Source organism: Carassius auratus, chromosome 32 (assembly GCF_003368295.1).
Source record: "Carassius auratus strain Wakin chromosome 32, ASM336829v1, whole genome shotgun sequence".
In the NCBI taxonomy this organism is placed as follows: domain Eukaryota; kingdom Metazoa; phylum Chordata; class Actinopteri; order Cypriniformes; family Cyprinidae; genus Carassius; species Carassius auratus.
Window position 1 is genome coordinate 14,933,636 of NC_039274.1, and position 25,128 is coordinate 14,958,763.

Sequence of the window (25,128 nt, forward strand, 5' to 3'; positions counted from 1 at the left end):
TCAGCGGGAAAGTGCCCAAGCAACATTGCTAAAAAAAGTTGCCCAGTGTATCATCAGCATCAGATCCTCTTTCTTTGCTTCTCTGGTGGTGGTGTAACCTCAGTATTTGTCTTTTACTGGCAAGTCTGTCTAGTTATTTTGGAAAAAATGTTAGGACTACAACTATGTGATTATTGGGTAAACTAACCCTTTAAACAATAGTTGAGTAAATAAGAGGGTCTTCCTTCATTTGTGGTGACAAGTGGTCTAGTCTGCTTACAACAGTTGATGTTAACTTTCAATATAAATAAATCATAAAATGTTTGTATTCTGTAGGATAAACATAATTTGTGCACTGTTAGTAGTTACTTAAAAAAATTGTTTTAGAGATTGCATTTGTAACAAAATATGGTTTTGCAAAGGAAAAATGTACTTTTCTTATTTAGAGTAACATTTCATTAAAAATAAATAAAAACAAAATAAAGTGATAGTTCAGCAAAATAATAATAATTATTCTGTCATTTACTCACCCTAATGTCATGGAAACATAAAATAATGTAATGAATGTTGGTAACTAGAATTACTGAAAAATAATATAGTTGACTTTCTTTGTAAGAACAAAAAATACTGAGATGTTTCTCACATTTATTACTTCTTAAATTATTAGACTAGACTTGTCCTGAGCTTTTGTCATCTTTTCTCCCCCAGACAAGTTTAAACAAGCCGTTTAATCTTTAACAAGGCTGCACACACACTGTCAAGATTAATCGCCTATATGTTTGAAGATTTTAATGTATTTGTACAACAGGGTACACGGTAAGACATTACATATCAATCTTTTATCATGTGTTGCTTCTAGGTGATGCTTAAGTCTTATATATATATATATATATATATATATATATATATATATATATATATATATATATATATATATATATATATATATATATTCAGAAAATAATTCAGAAAATTAGGCAAAAAGGAAATGTACGACACCAGATGTTGAACATAAATGCAGCTAGCACTTAAGTTAGATGAAAGAATTGGCCATCAGTCATGACTTTAAGGTTTAATAACAACAAGCTCATCTAAATTATCTATATTTGGTTGACCTCTGCTACACAAACACTTTAAATAATCAAAAATGTTTGAGGCAGTTGAGAAGCAACATAACTAGGTTTAGCAATAGATAAAATGCAGGAGCTCAGTCTGTCTTTCTTTGTAGGAGCTTAAAATGTCTTTCTGTGGACAAAGCTTAGAAATTGCAGTCACAGAATAGGTTCCTGTACCCAAAATAGCATTGACAACAGACAGACAGACGTGATATAGGCCTATTACGATGGCTTTGGCTCTAATTGCTTTAGCCAGAATTCAATTTTCTTCGGGAAATGAAATTTAGCCATGGGTCATCTTTTAGTAATAACCTAAAAGAGATTAATTGTTATCATTGATGTGGCCAAAACTATGCAGACGAAGAAATGAAAAGGACCTAAAGTCACAGAACAGTATTGACAGATATCAGTGGGATATATTTTGTCAGTTCAGTCAAGAACTATATGCAGCACCACCTTTACATCTCTACAGTTTTATCTGGTACTTTAGGACTAAATATTCCCATCCTATTAAAAGAGACAATAAAATGATATTCCTGGCATTAAAACAGACTAGTCCAATCTTGACATACACATAGGGTTCAAATGAAGTGGTGCACTTTGTATTTGATCCAGTGGTTTCATCTTCAGATTCCCCTGTGCTTCACCTCCATTCCTTTTGTCTCTGACTTGCTTTCTCTTTGCTGGCAGAAATATTCTGTGTAACAGAGAGCTACACCTACAGGCCACAGAACAGACTGCAGACTTGTTTTAACAGTGAACTTACCATCATAGTGGATACCTGTCAGTATGACCTGTGCTGTTGATGACAGAGGACCGAGGTTCGTAAGGTTCATTTCCACTGGATCTTAAATGTAAGCAGTTAAATCAGAAGACAAGTGTGCATCGTACAATTCACAGTCTGGAACTGTAAAGATTACTCATAGTCTGATGTAAGCACTGCACCGTATATCAGTGTTACTGGAATACTTGATAGATAGATCATTAAACCAAGTGACAGGCTATGATTATCTTGATAGATTGATTAGCATTCAACCCCAGCTAAAGCATTTTTCCAGAGAGCAAGCATGAAAAACAGAGAAACAAGCTAGGCTAACGAAAGGCAAAATGGATGTCAGAAAATGTAATCACACCTGTGCTTATTTTGACTAAATTTAATTGCAGAATTGTCTGACTATACAGAAGATTTGTACTCTGTGAAGCTTTCTACATGTTGATATGTATAGCCACAGATAAAAATCTTACTTGCTTTACATGAAACTATTAGGTCAGCAAATGGAGAACTCCAGAAGCTTTGACGATTCTGGGGACTGAATTAAACATAACCCAAGACAATAAAACAACAGCTGTTGGACTGGAGTCCAGTCTGGGTCATGTACAAATCTCAGACCAGTATTTCTTGTTTTACACTCCTATAAATAAAAAGATAACCCCCAAAATAAAACGGTAACTCATTGATTTATTCATGTGCCCCCTTTATCCAGCAAGATTGTGTTCTGTGTGTTTCTCAACATATGGACAATTTACATCAGAATCTATTCCTTTCACAGATTCCTGTGCACAGGGGCGTAGCAGCCATTTTAAAAGTGGGGGGGACAGCTGTATGGTGATTTGACCCAAAGCTGATGTTCATAATAAATTCTAAATAGAATACCAATTGGCATTTTACTTTTTCAAATTTGGGAACATGACATGATAGCTTACAGGAACCTATTTTTGTTAAATCATACTCTAAATTTAAAAATACTGCAGGACTTTGAGACCAATGGGAGACCATCTATAATTTTTTTTTTTTTTTTTATGAAATAAAGATATTTTATGATATTTACAATATTTCAGTTGCACTACATTTGAACAATAACTTTTTTTTTTTTAACAGTTGGACAAAAACAGGTGTTAAATGAGTATACAGATTACATCTACAGTCATTTTATACAACATACATTTTATGAAAAATATGACACAGATAATCTGTGAAAAAATCAAGCTCCTCTGGCTCCTCCCAGTGGTCCTATTGCCATTTGCAGAAATACATCACTCCCGGTAAAAAACCAAAACAACCAATCAGAGCTGCGGTCCGTAACTTTGTTTGTGTTCAAAATGTAGAAAAATGTATATAATAAGCGAGTACACCATGAATCCATTTTCCAAACCGTGTTTTTGGCTTGTCCTGAATCACTAGGGTGCACATATAATAAGTGTTTATATTCGGACTATTTTAGATTGATTCGGGGATACCGCGGCGGAGTAACCCAGATACAAATCTCACCTGTACACATTCTGGAGAGGTTGAGCAACTGCCCCCTCTCTCTGCCAGTGACGTCACAGCCTGCCTTTCCTGCAGACTAGTTAGGACATAAAGTAACAGTTATGAATTAAAATAATAAAATTTGATAAAGTATTTTAAGATATTCGTTGCAAAACAAATATGATTTATTGTGAAATGATAATTTTACTCCGCGAGCAGCACGTAGAAAAACAAAAGACAGCAGAAACCAATAATATTGTTACGTCTTATTTAGCAGACGCTTTTATCCAAAGTGACAATTAGGAGAGCATTTAACACACTGAATCCGGCGCGACTTGACGAGGTCCATACGGGTTCAATAGGTTAAATCATAACATGAAAACTTTATCGCGCGATTCGTGTCATCGCGACATACTGTAACATACTTACAGTGTGTGTTTGAAAAAGGATGTAATCGTCCTTTACTTATTTCTGGGGTGCATTTATCCCAGACGGCCTAATAGCAAAGTGAACAAACGAACTAACGAAAATTCAGAAGAGCAACAAGAGATTTGAAGCTCATAGCAGACGCGCCCAGGAGATGATTCGCTCTGTGATTGGCTGAATGTTACTTCACTCAAATCTAAGTAACAAATCAGAGAACACTACAGGAAATATTCACGCTGGATCCTAAAAAAAAAAAAAAAAAAAAAAAAAAAAAAAAAAAAAAATTAGCAGGGGTCAGAATCACCTGTTTCTAAAACGTGTCCCCCCCAAGGGGCAAGGAACTCGACCGGAAGTGGAAGTCGGGTGGGGGCTGCCATCTTTTAGCAGAACTTCACTTGCGTTAGCATTCCCATTGACTCCCATTCATTTTGGCGTCACTTTGACAGCGAATAACTTTACATCTGAGGCGTTTAAAGACTCTGTTTGTCCATTATTTATTTCTAAAGATACACGACAATGTATAAAGGGCTCCATTACCTTCTATGTTACATTATGGCCCCGTATAAACAGTTTTTGTAAAAAATAGGCTAACGATTGCGTCATAACCACTCGTCTCTCTGTCGCATTACCGTACAGACAGGAGGAGAAGCTCGCAGGCAATTAACTTAATATGGCGTACTGGCGTTACATTTTAAAATACTATACAAAATAATTAATCAGAATACTTACTCCTGCTCACTCACGACAAAGAACTCCCCGCTCAAGCTCGCCGTCTCTGCAAGATTAACGATGGCAGTTTGCACGCACAGCTACTAGAAGATTTACATCTGTCAGACAGGTTGCTGACGTCGTCAAGCTTCGTTTGAGTCTGCGCGTCAGAAACGGAAGTGCTAAAAAACGCTAAAACTGGGCTTCATTTGTCTCAATTGAGTTCCAATGGGGTCGCTGTGTCCATTTCTTTTACTGTCTATGGTCCCCCCCCGTCCCGCCCGGTTGCTACGCCCCTGCCTGTGCATCAGATAATATATAGAGAGAGAGAGAGAGAGAGAGAGAGAGCGCGAGCGAGAGAGAGAGAGATTCATTCAAACAAAGTGCAAGCATAGACAGTTCTCAAATGGATACACGAGATTTAATCCAATGCTGTGGAGCCTGGGTTTTATCTTCTGATAACCTGAACATTCAAAAATACTAAAAATGGCTTCATGGAACTTACCTTAGTCTTGCACATAATCAAAACCTTGCTAAACTCACTTGAGAATTATTTTTATAGATCTTGAAAAACAAAAACCTGCATGACCAAATAATGCAACAATAACACAATTCAGATTTTACAATAGAAGCTTTTATTATAAAACTATAAGAATTAGGAAAGTTGCTACAGATTTCACCTGCTCCTTCAGAAATGGCAAATCTGAGAGACAACCAAATGGTTTGACCATGATCTTCAGCAATGAAACTGAATATTAGACTCCTCTGAACCACTGGCATAACATGTCACTCCCATTCTAAAAGGTAAGCCAGATTTGGGTATTGTTTTATCCAAAGGACCCCCGTTCAACATGGTATGATACAATATAAACTCATATCAGGTTTGTAAAGATGCAAATTAACACAGACTAAAAACACACTGCTTTAGACTGTGATCGGGTAAAGAATAGATTTGACAGAAGTCTGACCAAAGCCGAAGTCTCCAAGACGTCAAAAAGCCACTGCAATAAAACCCTTGCAAAACAGAGCGAGACTGGTCTATAGGATGGATCTGCCTAATTCAGTAGCCAATAAGAGTTATGCAACTAGATTTCAATGTTGGGAGGGAAATAGCAGTGAGAGCACCAATTTGTAGTCACTGCATTTAAGTCTTGTAAGAGTTTCCCTTAACTGAGCACAGGACACAGAGAGTTCTAGTTTCATCTAGAACCAATGAGCATATTGGCAAAATCACCAAGCAAACAAATAAGAACTTGTGCTCATGTGTTCATTTTGTTTCATATAACCTGAAAAAAGGAAGAGATATAAATAAAATGGAAATCACTTCTATATCAACAGACACAGCTATTATGGCTGGTTGACCTGTGAAGATTATATGAAGAGAATATTTGCACCAAGAGGATTGGGATGAAAAGATGATAAAAAAAAAAATCATAATACTGTGTTACTTTTGAACATTATTTCCTCATAAAAACCAAAGGACCTTTATGCCATAACCACACTCCAGCAAGGAGAATGGTTACTTAATACACTTGTAACAAACATTACAATAAATCCAGCCAACTGCTGTGTTTTTAAAGTGTGCCATTTCCCTTCCCCACCCCCTTCTTAAAATTGCATCTCACATCAATGACATTCAAGCCGTAATGGCCATGTCTAAAATGGTAACAGCACCCTCTACTGTAAGTAAAGATTGAGGTAATGTGTACGAAGTGATATGCTCAAGTGTTTTCATGATATGTGGTGGTGTTGCTGGGTATCATTGGCACTTTAAACATTTGATATCCAAAAAGCTTAACGAAACGATGATTCCCCATGTGAAAAAGTAACATTGTGACCATACAAATAATTTCTTCCCAGTAGATTTAAAGTATAACACATGATTATCTTAATATATTTATCTGGAGAACTTCTGTTCCACTGTCAGAGTAGGAGTTGACCCTCCTCACAAACACACAGCACTGTAGAGCCTCTCTTTAAGCTGAAATACTTCATGTAACTGTAACTTCATGTAACTGATAAATCCCAGCTGAGGTAGGTGTCCAGAGAGTTCAGCTGCAGAGCGGCAATTCTGTTTAAGAGATTAAAAATAAAACATGAGCAGCCAATGGGATGAGCTGGCAATGCCACCAGAGGAGGTGAGAATGGCTGTCAATCAGTCCAACAAGAAGATCAGAGGCTATCTGAGCCCGGCACTTGAGGTCATCCACTCTAAACCTTGACACAGCCTGAAACCACACACACACACACACACACACACACACACACACACACACAAACATACTCAGTAGGGATGCACCAATACTACAATCCTAGCCAGTATGATGAAATATTTACAAATGTGATAAACTCTTTCCACATCATGGTCAATATTAATACCTACACCAGTGCATATGAAGAAATATGAAAAGAAAAGCTTTGAGCTCTTTCATTCTGACTCATGATTTACATGACTTCATAATTAATAGGTGAGCTACGAAGAAAGTTTACTTTACTCAGAAAATCCCAATGCATTTTTGAGTTGACTGAAATGCAAACATCAAAATATATTAATTTACAAATAATGTACTATGGTGAGGTCATCTCATCTCATGGCATTGTGCAATGAACCATGTGAAAATAAGTATTTATTAATCACTAATATGCTCCGTAAACCAATTATTGTGAAAAGGAAGCTGGATTCATTCATTTAATCTGGAAACTGCAATGGACTATGTGTATAGGTCATTTTACATACAGTACATGCAGAGTTTAGCAAAAATGTAGGTAGGGGCACATTTTTCCAATGAGCCTGGGATGATCGTTCTGTTGGGTTGATTGTATGTTTTGCCATCATCAGTCTATTGCACCGTACAGCACCAACGGTCTAGGACAGTAATCCCGGTGTCTGTACTGCAGGTCTTACCCTTCTCCAGTGAGCGCACAGCAAGACTGGATGTGCCAGGGATGATCCTTGATGGAGCTGAGGGTCAGGTATTTGGAAATCTCTGCTGCAGACATACAGCCCTTCATGTCCTGCTTATTAGCAAAGATCAACACTGCAGCTTTGCGCAGATCCTGAGAGAATGAAGATAGAAAACAAATGAAAAACACTCCAAATTTTGCTTTTTTGAGATGGGATTAATATTCATGCTCAGTGTGCTGTAAATGGTAAAGCAGCATTACCTCATGTGCTAGCATCCTGTAGAGCTCTTCTTTAGAAATAGCTAGTCTCTCTCTGTCAGTACTGTCCACTACCAGTATGATGAACTACGAGAGAAGATTCACACGCACACAGCTTTATTATCAGATGTCAGGCAGCATATTATTCCACTTGCATTCAGGGGTGGTTTCTAAGTTTAGCAAGGCCACAGAGTTGTTTGTTGCTCAGTGTGCATGTCCTTGGCAGACAATGTATCCATGGTCTCAAGAGCGAGTGTTCTTGAATAGAGCTTGACAGCAGGGCTACACCACAAATCACATACGCACACTTTCTGAATGTTGGACAGGGTCTCGCCATTCAAAACTCTTTGTGTAACCCTGAACTCTGAATCAGACACCAGCTGCTAAGGTCTGTTACTCAATAACTGTTGTTCAAACTATTGTTCACAGCAGACTGAACACACAGCTGTTACTCAGAAACCAACTCAACATACTACCTTAAAAATGCTATTATTATAGAATGTGTTGGTAGGTACTGGTACTAATATCAGTTTAAATAACTGTCTGAAGGAGGTTTATTTTGATAGTGAAAACATTATGAAGTGGAAAAGCTTCAACAAAAGTTTCTTTGTTTTAAGATTGCAAAAACTCTAAGACCTCTCCAACAGAATAAGTCTGTCCACTTAAATAGGGAGTTGTCAGTAAGATTTATTGAAATAAATTAATACTAATTAATCAAAGACAAATTAAAATCATAAGACACTTACAAATGATACAAAAATATTCAATTTCAAATAAATGCTGTTCTTTTGAACTTTCTATTCAACAAAGAATCCTGAAAAAACTTTTTCCACAAAATGAACATTGTTTTCAACATTGAGAATAATAATAATACAAATAAAATTATAATAATGTTTCTTGATCAACATATTTGAATGATTTCTGAAGGATAATGTGACACTGAAGGCTAGAGTAATGACTGATGACAATTCAGCTTTGCAATCACAGGATAAAATCAAATTTAAAAATATTTTCGATCTTTATTTTCAAAGGTTATTCTAAATGTTGCCACAAAATGATCGGTTTTACAGTTTTGGGGGGAAAAATTAAACCCAAACTTTTGAATGGCAGCATACAAACCAAATCATTTTCTCTTAAATTTTTATCTGTAGAGTGGAATTCAAATAATGTATACTGTAAAGAGTGCTGTACACATTAAAAAAACAATGCTGTCAGGCTCATTTGGGAGATGATGGTTCAACTCAACCATCATGTTCCCAAATCCAACCCATTATATTTTTTGCCAAGGATTGCCTGTCCACTCTGAGGTCTCTGTGAACACAAACGCAGGCCTGCAGCTAATCACAGAAAATCCATTCATTCCAACCAGTGCCGGTCATATTTACAATGTACAGGCTGTATGTGATTGGTGTCTGGTCACAGAAAATCACTGCTAAAAACTTTATACACTTCCATTTCTCTTATCAAGCTTTTTTCAATTAATGTAATCCTATTTTTTCTAAAGGTCCCCTCTACATGAACTGAGAAGTGTGTGAAGGTTTCTGTTAATATTATCATCCCTTCTCAAATAGGTTCATCCTCCAGCAGTGCAGTGTGTAAGTGCATTACCTCAGTGTTGGAGTAGTATGTGTTCCAAGAGGAGCGGAGACTCTCCTGACCACCAATGTCCCACATCAGAAAGTGGCTTTTCTTCACCACTATTTCCTCCACATTGCTGCCAATTGTAGGAGATGTGTGCACCACCTCATTCATTAAACTGCACAACAAAACAGATTCAGATGAAACAAATATTGGTGGTAATTATATTTCACATTAATTACCACACTGAAACTTGCTTTACCTATCAGTACAGTGTCTCTAGCTATTGTTTTACTTTGCTGAATATATAAACCACACATGATATTACATAATGAATAAATTGTAATGTTTAATGTGTATTGTATGTTCAGGCAATTACCTTATGTCCTAAATCCAGGGTTCGTACACATTTTTACCAATAAATTTGGACTACCAATGGACTTCTTCATGACCTTTGAGACAATACTCATGACCTAATGTTCCATTATTTTACAATAAGAATATAAATCTGTTCAAATTAGCATATGTTAACTAGAATTAATGACTATTAAAGCTATTGTTTGCTTTCTTGCTTTAGTAATAAATAGCTACAAGCTGCAACTGTGCCAGACGTTACTCCACACCAGAGTATGTGAACAGAGTGGAGCGGCAACAATATCCCCTCCGCGCTCAGAGTATTTAAAGGGGTCATATGATGCTTTTTAAAAGATCACTATTTTGTGTATTTGGCGTAACAGAAAATGTTGACATGATTTAAAGTAAAAAAAAAAAAACATTATTTTTCAAATACTGTACATTATTGTAGGTCTTCTATGCCCCGCCTCTCTCAAACGTGTAGTTTTCTACAAAGTCACAATCTGCTCTGATTGGCCAATTGACCCTATGCATTGTGATTGGCTGAACACCGCGAAAACTCGTCAGAAATGTGACGCCCCTTTCAATAATCACAAGCTTCATCTTTCAAAATAAATGTAAAGATTGCAATGTTAAATGTTAAATGTTGCAATGTTAAAGCTCCAATATGTAGGAATGTATCACAGTGTGATACATTTCCTCCAGTTGTGTACTTACAATATCTCAAAAGTCTCCAAAGATTTTTTATTTCAGAGAAATTCCGATTTTAAATAACTGGCCGTCCCGGAAAAGAAATGTCGCCTCTCAGTGACACAATGTCTGCTCTATACTTTTTTTCCGGTGTAGACCATGTGATGTTCCACCACACCGGAATATCACATGGTCAAATGCGGAAATGGTGGTTATGTTATAGCCACGCGTATGGTTTGGTTGTCGTTGTTATGGATCACGATTACTCTTTGGCGAGTATTGAAGTGCCAGTAAAACGTAAGCGTCCATATTCGATACACGCAGACTGTGTGACAAACGAGGAATAAAACTAGGATAAATATTGGCCAGGCGTTTACGAGATGGAGAGAGCTGCGCGAAAATCTTGGACTTGACAGAGACTATGCTCTCGCGAGTGTATTGATAGACAGGTAAGCAAATCAATTATTTATTTTGTTATTGTACAAGTAACATAATAGTTACAGTAAAGATGATTTTAATAGACATGAATTACACCACATGCCTGTACATTCTGTCACTGTAGCATTTTTTTTATCAATAACGTTACCTGTGAGAAAATAACATAACGTGGCAAATGGACTGTTATATTGCTCTTTGTACTAAGGTAAGGATTTTTATCAAGTGTGGTGACCGAGATTATGGCAGTACAATTAAATACAATCAGATATGTGTTGTTAAAAATATATTTAGTCATTACTTGCAAATGTTCGTTCAAATTTACTTTTAGAACGATTGGTTTGAGCACGTTAAACAAAACGGCATTAACGATAAACACGTAACACTGCACAACATTAACCCAACAAATCATTTAACAAATAGCTGTAAGTTGTAATGGGATAATATAGTATAACATTTCACGTTCCTTGCAGTTCATTAATTATGATGACATAAAATAATACGATCAGATATACAGGTAATACAAAAACGAATAAATTACCTCATCCATGATCATGATTCGTTTATCCAATTTAGATACATTGCTATGGTGAAAATGCATTAAAAACGACATCTCCCATCGTCACCTGCTTCATAGCGTCATCAAGCTTCGCCTTTGTTATTGTTGGAAATGTGCCCTCTTGTAGTCAATTACAAAAGTCGCATACTGGAGCTTTAATAATATCCCTAATTTTACCATAAAAGGGGAACAGAGTGGTGTGACACACAATGGTGAAGCTCGTTTGCTTTTGCAGTACAGAAGCCACGGACCGTTAAGACAGCTGACTCCACTGTGTGACCTTCTCTCTCTTCTTCTCTCTCTCTCTCTCTCTCTCTCTCACACACACACACTCACACAGACGCACAATTTGAACAGTCAATAACAAATACTTAACCTAAAAACAAAACATATTTCCAGTAGCTAATTCAGAAGAGTGAGATTGTCTTAGCAAAGTCAGAATTACCTTCTCTCCTAGGTTCACAAAACACTCGTCCATAAAATGTGTTTTTGTTCTGTTGTAAGTAATCTTAAAGATTCCTAAATGCATCTACTTTCAGAAGACCAAATAAAGTGCTTTTGTTTTTGCCTAGATACAAACAGCATCTTTCTGACATGACTGCTTCAACACTAACTGTGGTTCATGAAACAATGTCTTCTTTCTATACGTGAACATTTGGGCGGCATTACGCTAATATTTACACACGCAGACGTAGACGTGTGGGGCGTGTTTGAATGAGATGTTTTAGGGGGGCGTGGCAGAGTCTTAACTTACAGATCTTTATGCACCAAGAGCTTGTAACACTCCAAAGGGAAAGGAAAACTTGAAATCGCATCATATGACCCCTTTAATAATCACTCCGCTCCAGCTGTGCTCCGGGTTCACAATTTCCCGCTACCACCGCGCCTTCGCTCCTTGGCTAAAGTATTCCAGTATATCTGAAATGTTATGTTCATAATGTAGCGTAGCCTATATTAAAATGAAAATTAAAAAAATATTTAAAATAACACGAGAGTTTCAAAGTGGCTCAGGCTATTGTGTGCAAACTTTTTTTTCCTATCACGTGCCAAACTAATAACATGGTTATCAGCATTAAAGGCATAATTGCTGCTTTCTGCTAAGCAAATTGAGTTTGAAAATAACGGTACAATTTCATCAGTTATTTTATCTAACAGACAAACTCCTTGAGAATTAGCCTGTAACTTCCCGCTCGTCTATTGTGCCATCATTATAACCTCCTGATTTGAGAGATCCATCTGTGTCAAGCTTTACCTAAATATGTTAAATGTGAATTCTTGCTAAATATGCAGTTACATAACGGGCTGTTGGCATGAATTGTACTCGTGATGGAGTGGTGGTGGAGCACTACTGGAGTGAGTGAAAACCCCGACGCTCCTACTTTTAAAAAATCTCCACCTTGCTCCAGTCAAAGTCACACCGCTCTGTGCTCCGTTAAAATACTACACACAGAGAACATATTGCATCACTGAATATTATCATTTAACTCAGTTAAATGCAGAACCTGAATTTAGTTTTGGAAACTTTTCTCTTTCGCAAACATTTATAATTAACTTAAGAAAAAACTGACAGAGCTTATGAAGATACTAGCCAGGATGGCCGTTTTAATGTCATTTTGTGTGCATTATTGCTGCATAAACACAACAAGCTGTGCTTTAGAGCCTTGCATTTCAGCCTGAGCCAAATGGGCCCCCACTTATCTTAGGGACAATTTTCAAATTACGGCTTGCTTTAGGCTTCCTCCTTATTTTTATATTTTAGATATCCATCAGTTATTATGGTGACAAAAAGGATTGGCCGTTTAGGGCCTCATTAAGCAGAATTCTATTATGAGATTTGTAAAATAGATTTCCAAGACTTTTCCAAAACTTTTTCGGTTTATTTATTTCCCAAAACCTTTTCAGTCCTGGAAGTTGCAGTTTTAAAATTCCATGACTTTTCCAGGTTTTTCATGACCATACAAAACCTGTAAAGCAGTATCTAGGTACAACAGTTTTGACAGGCCCAGGTGTGTGGCAATAAATAAACTATTCTGTTCTATTGTATCAGACTCATTACTAATTAAAATAAATAAATAAAAATAACAAGAGCAATAAATAGTCTACAGTTATTGCCAAATGTTTTGGAAGTGAAAACTTTTGTGTTTGTCAAAGTTTGCAGCTTAAGATGTTGCAGAGTTCATTCACATTATTTCTAGATTAATTAGTGATCAGATTCAATTTACATAATTGCTTAAAGCTTTACATGACTGTAAAGAAAACAAAAGACACATTACTCACAACTGATAAAGTATAGTGGTTTTCCCAGCGTTGTCCAGCCCCACAATTATCACCTTGTGTTCTACATAACAGAAATAAAAATACAAAACTGATTATGAGAACGGTCAAAGCGCTAATACACAAACAAACAACAAATGAAAAGCAATCAATTCTTCTCACTAAACTAAGATATGTATGCCAATAAAATGTAAAATATAATGGAATCAATTATGTACATGAAATACAAAGACAAAACTTTAAGCCTCAGATAAAATGTTAACATTGGTTCGTCACATTAGCTGTGCTCTTTTCTTTCATTTATTGCTAGCTTGTTTCTGTTGGCCTCTCATTTCTATTAACTGGAAGATAATTGGTCCAACAATCCCATAGAAAAGCACAGCTCTGCCACGTGAGCTGCACGCTTGCATAAGGATGTGATTAGATAAACTAGTAGAGATCCATCTTTTGTCAGAGCAACGAGACGAAAATCTGACAGCATGTGTGTGTGCGTTTGTATGTGAGAAAAATGGATTTTTTTTTTCACCTTTGAACTTCAATGTGAACTACAGGAAGCAGGACTGTCGAGCTGTTAGAGATAACATGAGTTATCCAAAGACTAATATTTCACAGCTATTACTTCCTCAATGACTGACCCCCATTTTACTATTTTAAGCCTCCAGGAAAAATGTTACAGGACAAAGTGAAGCCATAAAGAGACATAGTTTCTCAAGTCTACAGTTAACGCCACCCACAGATTTGGTGGAATTTTCAGAACAAACCCAATGACAAATTTAACCTGCCTCTAATTTAAAACTACACGAGCTACTCCTTAAAGCTTCAGCCAAAGGACAAAAGCTATGAGCTTTGAGTAATTATTTACAGGACCAATAGTTAAAGCTACAGTTAACTTATTAAAAAAAGTTCTTAAACTATTTACAATATTTACAATACACTGCAAGAATTCTCTTTTTTTGTGAATGACTGCAGTTTATTAGAGAGTAACACTAATGAAGTGATGTTCCTCTTCAAGACACTAATCCAAGGAATTAGGAACGAGAATGAGATCACAAATCCAACATCTAGAAAAGAAGGCCAAAGAGTTATTCTACTTTCTCCTGCTTTTGGACCGACTTGGCATCTAGCCCAGAGGACTGGCTAGCTGATTTGTAATGAATGAATCTAACAAGGTAACCATCATTCAACAACAAATAAAATGTGTAACGTTATAGGAATGCAAACAGTCTGGTGTCTGAAATTACTGAAAGGTGCAGGCAATGTCAAAAACGTCCATTCCAGTGTTAAAGCAACATCTGTCTGACATTAAAACAATCTAGATCTGGTCAGGAATTGGAGAAAACTGCTAAAAAAAGAGGGGAAATAAAATAAAAAAAAGTAACTTTCAGACACAATCTATGTGCTAAAGTAAAAAACTCTGCAGTTTTTCGTCCATCATTGTGTGTCCTGTAGGCTGGATCTCTCTGGGCAGGCTGAACGGACTGCTGAAACTGGCAAACAATGGAGAGGAAAACGGTTTCTTCCCACTACTATTGTTTGCCAGGTGGTCATGGCATCTGTTTCTCTACACAAAAGCATTTTCAATGAAAAAAATCAGCTTCTTTTATTGTCATTGCACAAGTTAAAGCTGATATCTGAGCCCTACATCATGATAGACATATCTGTCACAGCAGCAGTAAAAACAAACATTCGTCAGAGAACAAAACCTATGAGAACAAATCAGATCTGAACAAACCAGAGCACGTGTAAGAGCTAGGAGACTGGAGAATAGTCTGAGTTTTATCTCGGGACAGTTTATAGAGTTTTATCTCGGGACAGTTGTATGTAGCAAAATTAACTTTAGATCAAGCCCATCAAGACCAAAACCATTGTTTTTTCACACACTGGTCAATTTTCAGATTTTGGGCTATTTTGCTTCCATAGCAAACAAGTGGAAAGAAAACACACAATCTATATTTCGCAGGTTTTTGAAGATGGTTTTCTTTTCTAGCCGTTGACAGTTTTTTCCTGATTTATGGAGTGATAAAAATGGATATTCATAATGCCCTTAAAAGTGCAGTTGGTAACTTTTGATGCTCTAGCGTTAATAAACAGAACTGCTTGCGTCTTGCGGAAGAACATCGTAGCCGGAACTACTTCTCTCTGTTTATGTCTATGAAGAATCACAAAGGTACTGGGTTACTCCGACGCGGTACCCCCGAAGCAATCTAAAATAGTCTGAATATAAACACTTATTATAGGTGCACCCTATTGATTCAAGACAAGCTAAAAACACGGTTTGGAAAATGGATTCATGGTGTACTCGCTTATTATATACATTTTGAAATATTGAACATAAAAAAAAGTTATGGACCGGAGCTCTGATTGGTTGTTTATTAAAGGGAGTGGTGTATTTCTGCAAATGGCAATAGGACCACTGGGAGGAGCCAGAGGAGCTTGATTTTTTCACAGATTATCTGTCTCATATTCTACTGTCAGGACATAACGACAGGTTTAACAAATATGTAAAAAATACATTTTTACACGGTTACCTACTGCAGCTTTAAATGTATATTTCGTTAGATTTTTATTTTATTTTAGAAAACATGTAATACAAACAACTGTCTTAATGTACTGTGATGAATGGTTTATTGGTGTCTATTTTTTGTTTTTTCTTCTTTTACACTATTCACCTGTGGTGTCTTGCCTTAAACCACAAGGCACCACTTGCCTCGTGGTGTCTTCCCTAGTTAGCTGCTAAACATAATATTTTGGGCACCATAGGAATGATTATACATAATTTCAACATGGTACCAAGGTAATACCACGTTTCTGGCAAGGAACCATAATAGTACTACTGTGAGATATCACTTAAATACAATATGAAGGTGTATAATAATCATTTAGTTCCATGGTAACGTTACCTGATAGCATCAGAGCTGTAATTTTGGAGGAAAAAATCTTACCTTGGTTACTTCCTACAGTTTTCATAAAGCACTTATATTAACAAGTGGAAGATACTCAGTTTGCAGATCATTTAAAAGACATTTATAATGACCCTATCTGTTACCTTTACCACGAACATCTGATGTGTTTGAGCTAACGTTACCGGGAGAAGGTAACGGACTAGCTAACGATTAACAAACTATTACAATTAGGAGGTGAAAACACGATACGCTCTGGTTTAAAAGATAGCAAGAATAAAAAGACAAAGACTGGTTTTCACAGGTTAAGAAGCAGCGGGTTTTAACGAGCTCACTAGCATCAACATTAGCTCAGTTCCGCTGATATCAGCCCGAGATGGACAACAACAGTCAAAAACACTGACTGAAAAACAGCCAGAACACCAGCTCTTACCTTGATTACAGAAGAAACTCCATAGTTTGGAGAAAATTAGACCCATTTCTCCTGGTGGATGAGGGACCGTGTCCGGTGAGGCTGAGTTTAGCGGAGAGGCCTACAGCAGCTGTCCGTGAAGCCGTTATTTCTTCATAAACCCCATACGGCTACGGTAACGGAGCACATGCCTCCGTCTGTCCGTGTGTGTGTGTGTGTGTGTGTGTGTGTGTGTCCACGTTGTGTTCACACACAGGTAAACAGCTGCCGAGCACCTCTGCTTTTGTTGTGTGGTCAGATCAAGTGTGCAACAAATGCATATCTCTCTCTCCAAACACAAGTCTCTCTACTTCCCAGATCGCTCTGACCTCATCCACATTTTCATCAGGGACACACACACACAAAACTCACATCAGCTCCCTTTGTCTGGCTACACTCGTGTAAAAGCTCGGGAAGAGCTCAAGAAGAGAGTAAACTTCAGGCACACAGAGCTCGCAGAGTCGCGCATGTGCTGTGCTGCTCCTGGGTAAACAACAAGAGCTAGCTCTCTCTCTCTCTCTCTCTCTCTCTCTCTCTCTCTCTCTCTTACACACACAGACACACACACACACACACACACAGAGATAGAGAGACCATCCCCCATCAGTGTCAGGTTACACGTGTGAGGATAAACACACATAATAACTATAATTTTCTATTAAAATTGACATGGACATATCCTAAACCAAGTCAGATTAAAGGGTCCAGAAATCACACATGGATGACAATATGGTAGAGACCACTGAATGAGGTGGAGCTGGTTACACATCATTTGAACCACAGCAAAGAGTATACTCTTTGACCACAGCTTCCTTCCTGCCAGCAGAGCTCATTTGCACACAGCTCATCATTTCTGTGATAAAGAGAAATGGAGCCTAGTACTGTCTGCTAAGAAGGTGAAAGAAACTAGATCATCTAACTAATCAAAACATTTCAAAAAGTGGCATATTATTAAACTCTAATAAATAAAATAAAAATCTTTTGACTGCCATACCTGTCACAAACACAGTTTAAGAGCAGGTTTTTTTGTAATTAGGAGCACTTGTCCTCCTTAAAAAAAAAAAAAAAAAAAAAAAAAAAACACATTTAGGAGCAACGTCTGATCAATAATAAAAAAAAAATTCAAAAAAGAATTCTGATCAAATATTAGCCTTCCTAACATTTCACGTGAAGTGATTTACAGGCATTTACTTTTTACCTTTGTAATGGCATTTTTCTAATTTTATAAAATGTATGCAGTGTTTCCTATTTTTTCCAGCTGTGGTTGCAGGACTATTTCCCATGGACCACGCGCCATCCCCACTGAATTTATTTTAACTTAAAAAGACAAGTAAATAGTAGATAATAAAATAAGAACAATTAAATTAATGACAAACATAACACAAACAAAAACAATATGCAAATTAAATTTACAGTACATATAGTAGGATTGTTAATAATGAGATTCAAGCTCTGCTGTGTTCCCTGCCAATAACCCGACTGTGAATGATGCGAGCAGCATCACTGTCACTCACTGAAGCTGCAGCTGCGCCAGGGATGATTACTGGAAGAAGAACAACAGTGCGCTAGGCTACGTGTTTTTTTTTTTTTTGTTTTTTTTTTAATTGATGGAAATCCGCCGTACACTCTAAAAAATGCTGGGTTGTTTCAACCCAACTTTGGGTCAAATATGGACTAACCCAACCTTTTGGGTTAAAAATTTAATTACAAAATTTAACCCAACAGTTGGGTCAGTCCATATTTGACCCAAAGTTGGGTTGAAACAACCCAGCATTTTCAATTAATGGAAATCCATGGCTATTTGGAGAACTTTAATCCATGAGATCACTGACTGTTGTGCTGCAATCCGATTTATAAACACTTTGCCTTTATCACATTCATCAGAAATCTGAACACTTCAAGGAAAATTCCAGGTTATATATTCAGTTTAAATCAGAACTAGCAGATCCTTAATGCTCAGCACTCATGACATGTTTTGGATAATTAAATTATCAGTGTATAGACTATACGGGAATATTAACAGGTTATTAATGCAAGTAAAGTCAAGCTCTTACATTATTTATTTTAAATAAATATTGATTTATTACTTAAATTTATTATATATTTTATTTTTTATTTATTTGAGCTGTAAAGTTTTTTAAATCATCCTTTTTGAGGCATGACAACATTTCTTGTCAAAGTTTGATTCTGTTATAGATTTCACCTAATAATATCGCCGTGGGTAAAGTCAATGTCAAGTAAATTCAAGTGAAACACTGACTAAATTCAGAATAGCCTACTGCCATTGTACTTTTATGCAAACTATGTTTGCATTATACAGTATATACAGTACATATACTTTTAATTCAGAATGTTAATACAAACTCTCTCACCCAGCTTTTCACTAACTTCCACTCGGCTCTTGACTGTGCTCATTCCAATCACTGACATTTAACCAGTCGCCAGAAATTCTGGCAATCTTGAAGATAAATGGAGAAACCTGATATATACAGTATATATATTGTCACATTCTTGAAGAATGTAGACAAATATCACACTTAATGTGCAGAATGCAGTGCTGAAATATCAAAAATCCACAACACACATCTTTATTTGTCCATGTACAGTTCACTCATATAGTATATTATTAAATAGAAAAATATCCCAAATAGAAATGTCTTTCAGACAATTTTTCTGATTGTTTTTCTTTTCTTTTCTTTTCTTTTCTTTTCTTCAAAACAAAAATTCTGAATCAAACTAGCAAAAATGTAACAGTGAGACTTAGTGGTTAACAATTTTCTATATTATTCACTCACTTCACTAAATCACTGCTAAACTATTGTTTGTAAGTTAATTTCAAACTGTCGTATAAAGAAACGATAGAATATCAGGCGGTTGCTTTCAGATGAACATATAAAACATATGAAGTCTTACAGTGCACTATAGTGAGGCTTTTATAAAGGTCAAAGCAACTGTAGACTTAAGTGTGTATTTTCAGGTCATTACAGGAGTCAGAGCTCTGACAATGATGTATCAACATTTATCCACAGCCAACTTGTTTACTGGCACAACTTTATATAAGGTCGAAGCAAAAGCATAAAACGCTTAATTAACAGTGGTGACAGTGTTGTTCTATCGTAATAGTAAGTAAAAGTAGTAATAAGCACAATAATTAAAAATACTATTCTTAATAATTAACTGTGTTCTATGAAGTTATAGGCAAATCATGACATAATCGAAGTCTTTCATTTTTCATTATTTTCACTTGAGTTTAGTGGTAGTTTTAAAGTAACACACGAGGCTACAAGCTCCTCAATTAGGACAATACGAACAACTCTGAACCTTCACCAGTATCTTTTCTAACGGTATTTTCACAAACTCCATCAAGGCATCGACCCTATGCTGTCTCTCAATAAAGCCACGAGATGGCAGTGAAGAGAAAGACATGAAAGTAGGGCTGTTCGATTCCATCATTTTTGGAATCGATTCCGATTCCAATTCCTGGTCCTGGAATCGAAAGGAATCGATTCCGAGAATCGATTCCTCACTGTTGTTTTCGATTATTTTCCAATTCTTTTTATTTATTTATTTTTTAGATTAAAAGGAACCTAATTTCACCATGATGACTGCAGGATAGGTCGTATAATGTATCCTTCCTATAATATGAAGCTGAAAAAAAATGACGATACGAAAATGTTAGTTTTTTCAGCTTTGCCCTTGAAATTAGTCATAGCCCAGCTCAGCAGGGACATGCGTTTATCGCATGAATTAAATAAGACATGAAGTGTCTAAAATAAATGTGCACAGTTCAGCTGAATGATGTTTACTTTGTATACTTTTCATAATATTAACAAACCGTAGCTACACTGAAACAAAATAACCAGAACATTAATGACTGATAGAGCTCTGTCAATCAGATGCGCTCTCGTCCACTGATCTATGCTCGTGACATATTATTTATAATTATCATTGGCTGATAGAAATGTTTTCATATATATATATATATATATATATATATATATATATATATATATATATATATATATATATATATATATATATATATATATATATATGCTTGTTTTCTTTCTGTTTATTTTCGTGAATTTAAATGTGTGCAGACTTTGTCGGATGTAGCCTTCCGTTAGAGAGACTCCCATAGATAAGCTTTGCTGAACTGAAAAATACTCTGAATGAGGAGGATATTCCCCTTGATGGAATCGATTCCAACCTTTGGAATCGACTCTCGATTCCCAACGCCTCGGAATCGAGGAATCGATTCTTTTTGGAATCGATTCCCAGCCCTACATGAAAGAGTTAGAACCAAATCCATCGTCCAGAAGGCTTCATGAACCCTGATTTCCTTCAGCAACGACCTTCCTATTCTGGGTCTGAGAAATAATGACCTCTTTTCTTTTGGAAAGTGGTTATTAAAAACGATTTCCAATTGCTACTGTTGTGTTGCTTCGTTCTGCATTATCAGCCATAGCCTTCTGCTGTGGAAGAATGTTTGTATAAGTATCACTAAACCAAGTGACACTTTTCAAGGATAGACGTGTAGTGCGAAGGATCATCTTTTTTAAAACATGTTTTTGATGCTATAATTGGTAAAGCGAGCTGGTTTGTAATCTGAGAAGCATTCCCTGCAGTATGAGCATTATTTTGTCCATCACTGGTTTCTCCATTAGACCTCTGACTGCCAATCCATTAAGACATTTACAGCTCAGTGGCACAATCTCTGCAGACCATGGCAACGGTCACCCATAGGCTGCATTACCAGTATTTTTTGTTTCTTCCTGATGCTCTCTTCTGTGGAGGACAGAGGTAACTTATTTGATAACATTGCTATGAGGTTATGATTGTGCTTCAGCTAATAGTCAGTGGTTCAGAGTATATTCTGTATGTGTAAATAACAACAAAGGTCTAATAAAACTACAAAACCTTTCTAAATGGTCAAAAGCAAATTCTGAATTGGAGCAGAATGGATCTGTGAGCTTCCTAGACTAAGAAGAAAAAATACAAATAAAACTGGGGAAAAGGCCAACTCTCAGCAGTGTGGATAGTTAGAGTCAGTCCCTGCAGAGGAGGAGAGCAAACACGTTTAGCACTAGCAGACACCTCATGATTCATCATCACTATGCTTAAAAGTCACCACCAATCAAATGGTGAATGTAGATTGATGCTTGACAACCAGGAAATTAGGTGTCATTTTTTCAGCACCTGTAGAAAAATCTTTTTAAAAAATAAATGAGGTTAAGACAGCTGGTGGACAAACTTACATGCTAGCTGTCTCTGTACTTGCAGACTGTGGGCCATTAAATGGCATACTCCAATTAGAGACCAAGTGCAGAGTGGATGTTTAAAAAAAATGGTATGGTATGATTTTAAAAGTTCTGACTGATAAATGAGTATGAATACCAGAGTAACTGGGGGATGAAATTTTAAAAAAGATTCAGTAATATGAGGATGTGCATCCATACTAATTACATTGTATATACATTACACATACATTGCTGATATATTTATCCACCCCATAAAAAACAATAATGTATGTGTGATTATAAGTGAATATCTGAAATAAATACAAAGCTTTGCACTCTTAAAAATATAAATATAAAAAAAATTATAATTGGTTCCATGAAGAATATTAAGCATCCATTGAACCTTTCCATTGCACAAATCATTTTTCAAAGTGTAACAATGTTCTTTAGATTTTTAAAATGTTCTCCGCACTAAGACTGTTCACTGAAAGGTTCTTTGGGCAACCAAAATGGCTTCTCTGTTGCAGGACTGCGAAAACACCCATTTGGAAACTTTATTTTAAGAGTGTGGTAAAGCTACTTTGAAACTGTAGCCTGCTAAGCTAAAATATCTATTGTGTACAGTATGTATGTATTTTAATATGTACATGTATTATTTAGGGAAGTTGCTTATAATGAAATGATGCAATAATGAAATGATAAAAATATGCAACTTATGCTACTAGCTGAACTAGTATTGTGCTATTTTTAAAAGACTGTATTTATTTAGTACTGTAGTTATAGGTATTTAAGCATGTAATTACTCACTACTGTAAAATGTGACTGGGTAATGTTGGGTTATGATTTGATGTCTTTAACTCTAGAGAGTTTTGTCTGAGACTAATAATACATTATTCTGTAATTGATGACTCAAGAGTCACTTGTGTTGTGCTTTAATTAGGCCACAAAGGCACCTGTTGCATGTGCTACAGGATCATTCTAAGCATTTGAAGGACACTGGAACACAAGCACACTTGCTTTCATGTGGACCTTATGCCTATTCATAAGCATGCAACAACAAAACAGCTATAGTGTGACTGTAGATGTAAAGAGGAGGAAGATAAAGGATTTGCTGCAAGAGAAAAAAAGTGAAGTTTGGAACAGTAGGAGAGTAGAGAACCTAGAAATGAATAACATTCAAAAGATTCACCACCCATTCACTCACCACACTTGCAGGTGCAATTACCCAACACATCCATCTCTCCAGAACCATAAATTGCCCAAATTCAGATAAAAAAGGAGTTTGGGCAGAGATGTTTTTTTTTTTTTCTGACAAAAGCATCTTTCTCCCTTTTGTGGGAAGGATGCCTGCTTTGTGTGAGGAGATATGTGAAAGCCAAGTGAAACTGATAAACAGGAAGACCAAAAACTTCAGCCTATAATTATGTGCTGCTTCCAAAACCATCATTCATGTGATATGCCTATAGTTCCCACTTCTTGCAATTAACATGAATTAGTGAGTGTTTGTGAATGAGGTGAGAAGGGAGAGAGAGCGAGTCTATGATGATGTAAGTGGGTGTGGAGAGAACACATCTGTTTCTGTTTGGCATAACACAAGCTCCATGTTTATGATGATCTATTTTGGTGAATTCAAGTAGGTTTTGCTGCCATCTTGTTATTGTCTATATTCCTTTCATACCCAGATGTTTCTCAATGATGCTCAAATATGATTGATAAAAGGCGAGCATTAGCAATATTTTGGACATCTTAATTTTGCATCAGATGCACTACTGTCCATATTTTTTGAACTTTCGGTTCATTTCAGTTTCTTTTGTGTGTCATCTCTCGGCACATCTGTACACAGAAATGTGCTTTGTGCATGAATCTCTTTCACTCTCATGTTCTCATTGACTCGAATCATTACTCTGAAGCAGAAAAAGTACTGGGTGTTCTACAGATATGCTTTTGTGCTGTCGAAGACAACGATAATGAAACTTCAGATCCAGAAAGGAATTTGACAAGTCACAATGTCCCAGTTTTACAATAAGACGCTCATTCACACAAGCTTAAATGTTCCCTATTTCTGCAGTGTTCAGTTGGTTCCTTCTCCACATACCATATTTATTCTGTCTTTGCCTGCTATTATCTGACCTGTAATATGATTGTAATGTGTCCGAATCAGACTTAATGATTACACTCTATTCAGAGACACACTGACAAAAACGATTTTCTTACAAGTGCATTAGTTAAATGCTTTTATTGCACATGAAATTAGTTATGCAATGAATATTGTTTTAAAAGGCATTAACAATTAAAAACATAGGTAACAATACACAGAGTTTCTGATGTTTTGCAAAAAAAAAAAAAAAAAGTAAAAAATGCAGACGGTTCTCTACAGGAGCAGCTTTGTATATTACATGCGGCTGTTCATTAATGCTGACGTGCCTTTCATGTCTCTTTAGTAAATTCTCAAAAGATATGACATTTAAATCTGCATGAATTTATTTGATCTCCCTGGGTATTTGTTTTAATTCCTTGCAGATCGTTTCAGGCACAGTGTTTTTAATTATGACAAAACTCAACCTGTCAGACATCACGTTTTGAGTTTAGTTCTCCAGCGAGACAGGAAGAATGAAATGTCACCTGCTATTTCAGAGTCCTTTGGGCAAGGAATGGCAAGATAATCTCCCAAAGTAATAAAAGAATAACAACAAAACCTGCTGTTTAATCTGCTATGCATTTGGAGTAAGATGCATTTTGTTTAGGCTATTTTACCTTCTTGCGTGTCAGAGGATCATCTAGGTTACAGTGACTCATTGATAGGCTTAAACAGCATCAGAAAATGGATTTTAAAATAATGATCGTCTATAGAACATTGCACAGCCTAATCTGATTTGCTGGTCTTTGTTTGGTGGTCCTATAGTGGTTTTAGAGAGGATTTAGCCATTTTTCATATGGTCAAGATTGGCGGTTAGCAAGACCAGGTGAAGACCAGCTTGGCCCAGTGAGTAGACACCTTAAACATCTGAC

General features: G+C 36.4%; 1 protein-coding gene across 2 annotated transcripts; it reads right to left on the minus strand.

Moving 5' to 3' along the window:
- Nucleotides 1-5,088: 5,088 nt before the first annotated feature.
- LOC113051685 (ADP-ribosylation factor-like protein 5B) lies at nt 5,089-17,382 on the minus strand. 2 transcript variants are annotated; one of them, XM_026215639.1, is made up of 6 exons: nt 16,862-17,382; nt 13,532-13,592; nt 9,247-9,394; nt 7,642-7,725; nt 7,382-7,533; nt 5,089-6,704 (listed from the first exon to the last, which is right to left on the minus strand). In XM_026215639.1, the coding sequence occupies exons 1-6, from the start codon at nt 16,905-16,907 to the stop codon at nt 6,656-6,658; spliced, it is 540 nt and encodes a 179-aa protein (XP_026071424.1). In that variant the 5' UTR covers nt 16,908-17,382; the 3' UTR covers nt 5,089-6,655. The 2 variants fall into 2 exon arrangements, with proteins under 2 accessions (XP_026071424.1, XP_026071425.1); XM_026215640.1 differs by lacking the exon at nt 13,532-13,592.
- Nucleotides 17,383-25,128: the final 7,746 nt, after the last annotated feature.

Excerpts from the sequence above, each read along its gene's own strand:
- LOC113051685 (XM_026215639.1), bottom strand. The coding sequence starts at position 16,907 with ATGGGTCTAATTTTCTCCAAACTATGGAGTTTCTTCTGTAATCAAG. Across the intron at positions 7,726-9,246 it reads CATACTACTCCAACACTGAG|TTCATCATACTGGTAGTGGA; the intron begins GTAATGCACTTA and ends CTTCTCTCGTAG. Across the intron at positions 6,705-7,381 it reads TGTGCGCTCACTGGAGAAGG|GCTGTGTCAAGGTTTAGAGT; the intron begins GTAAGACCTGCA and ends GTGTGGTTTCAG.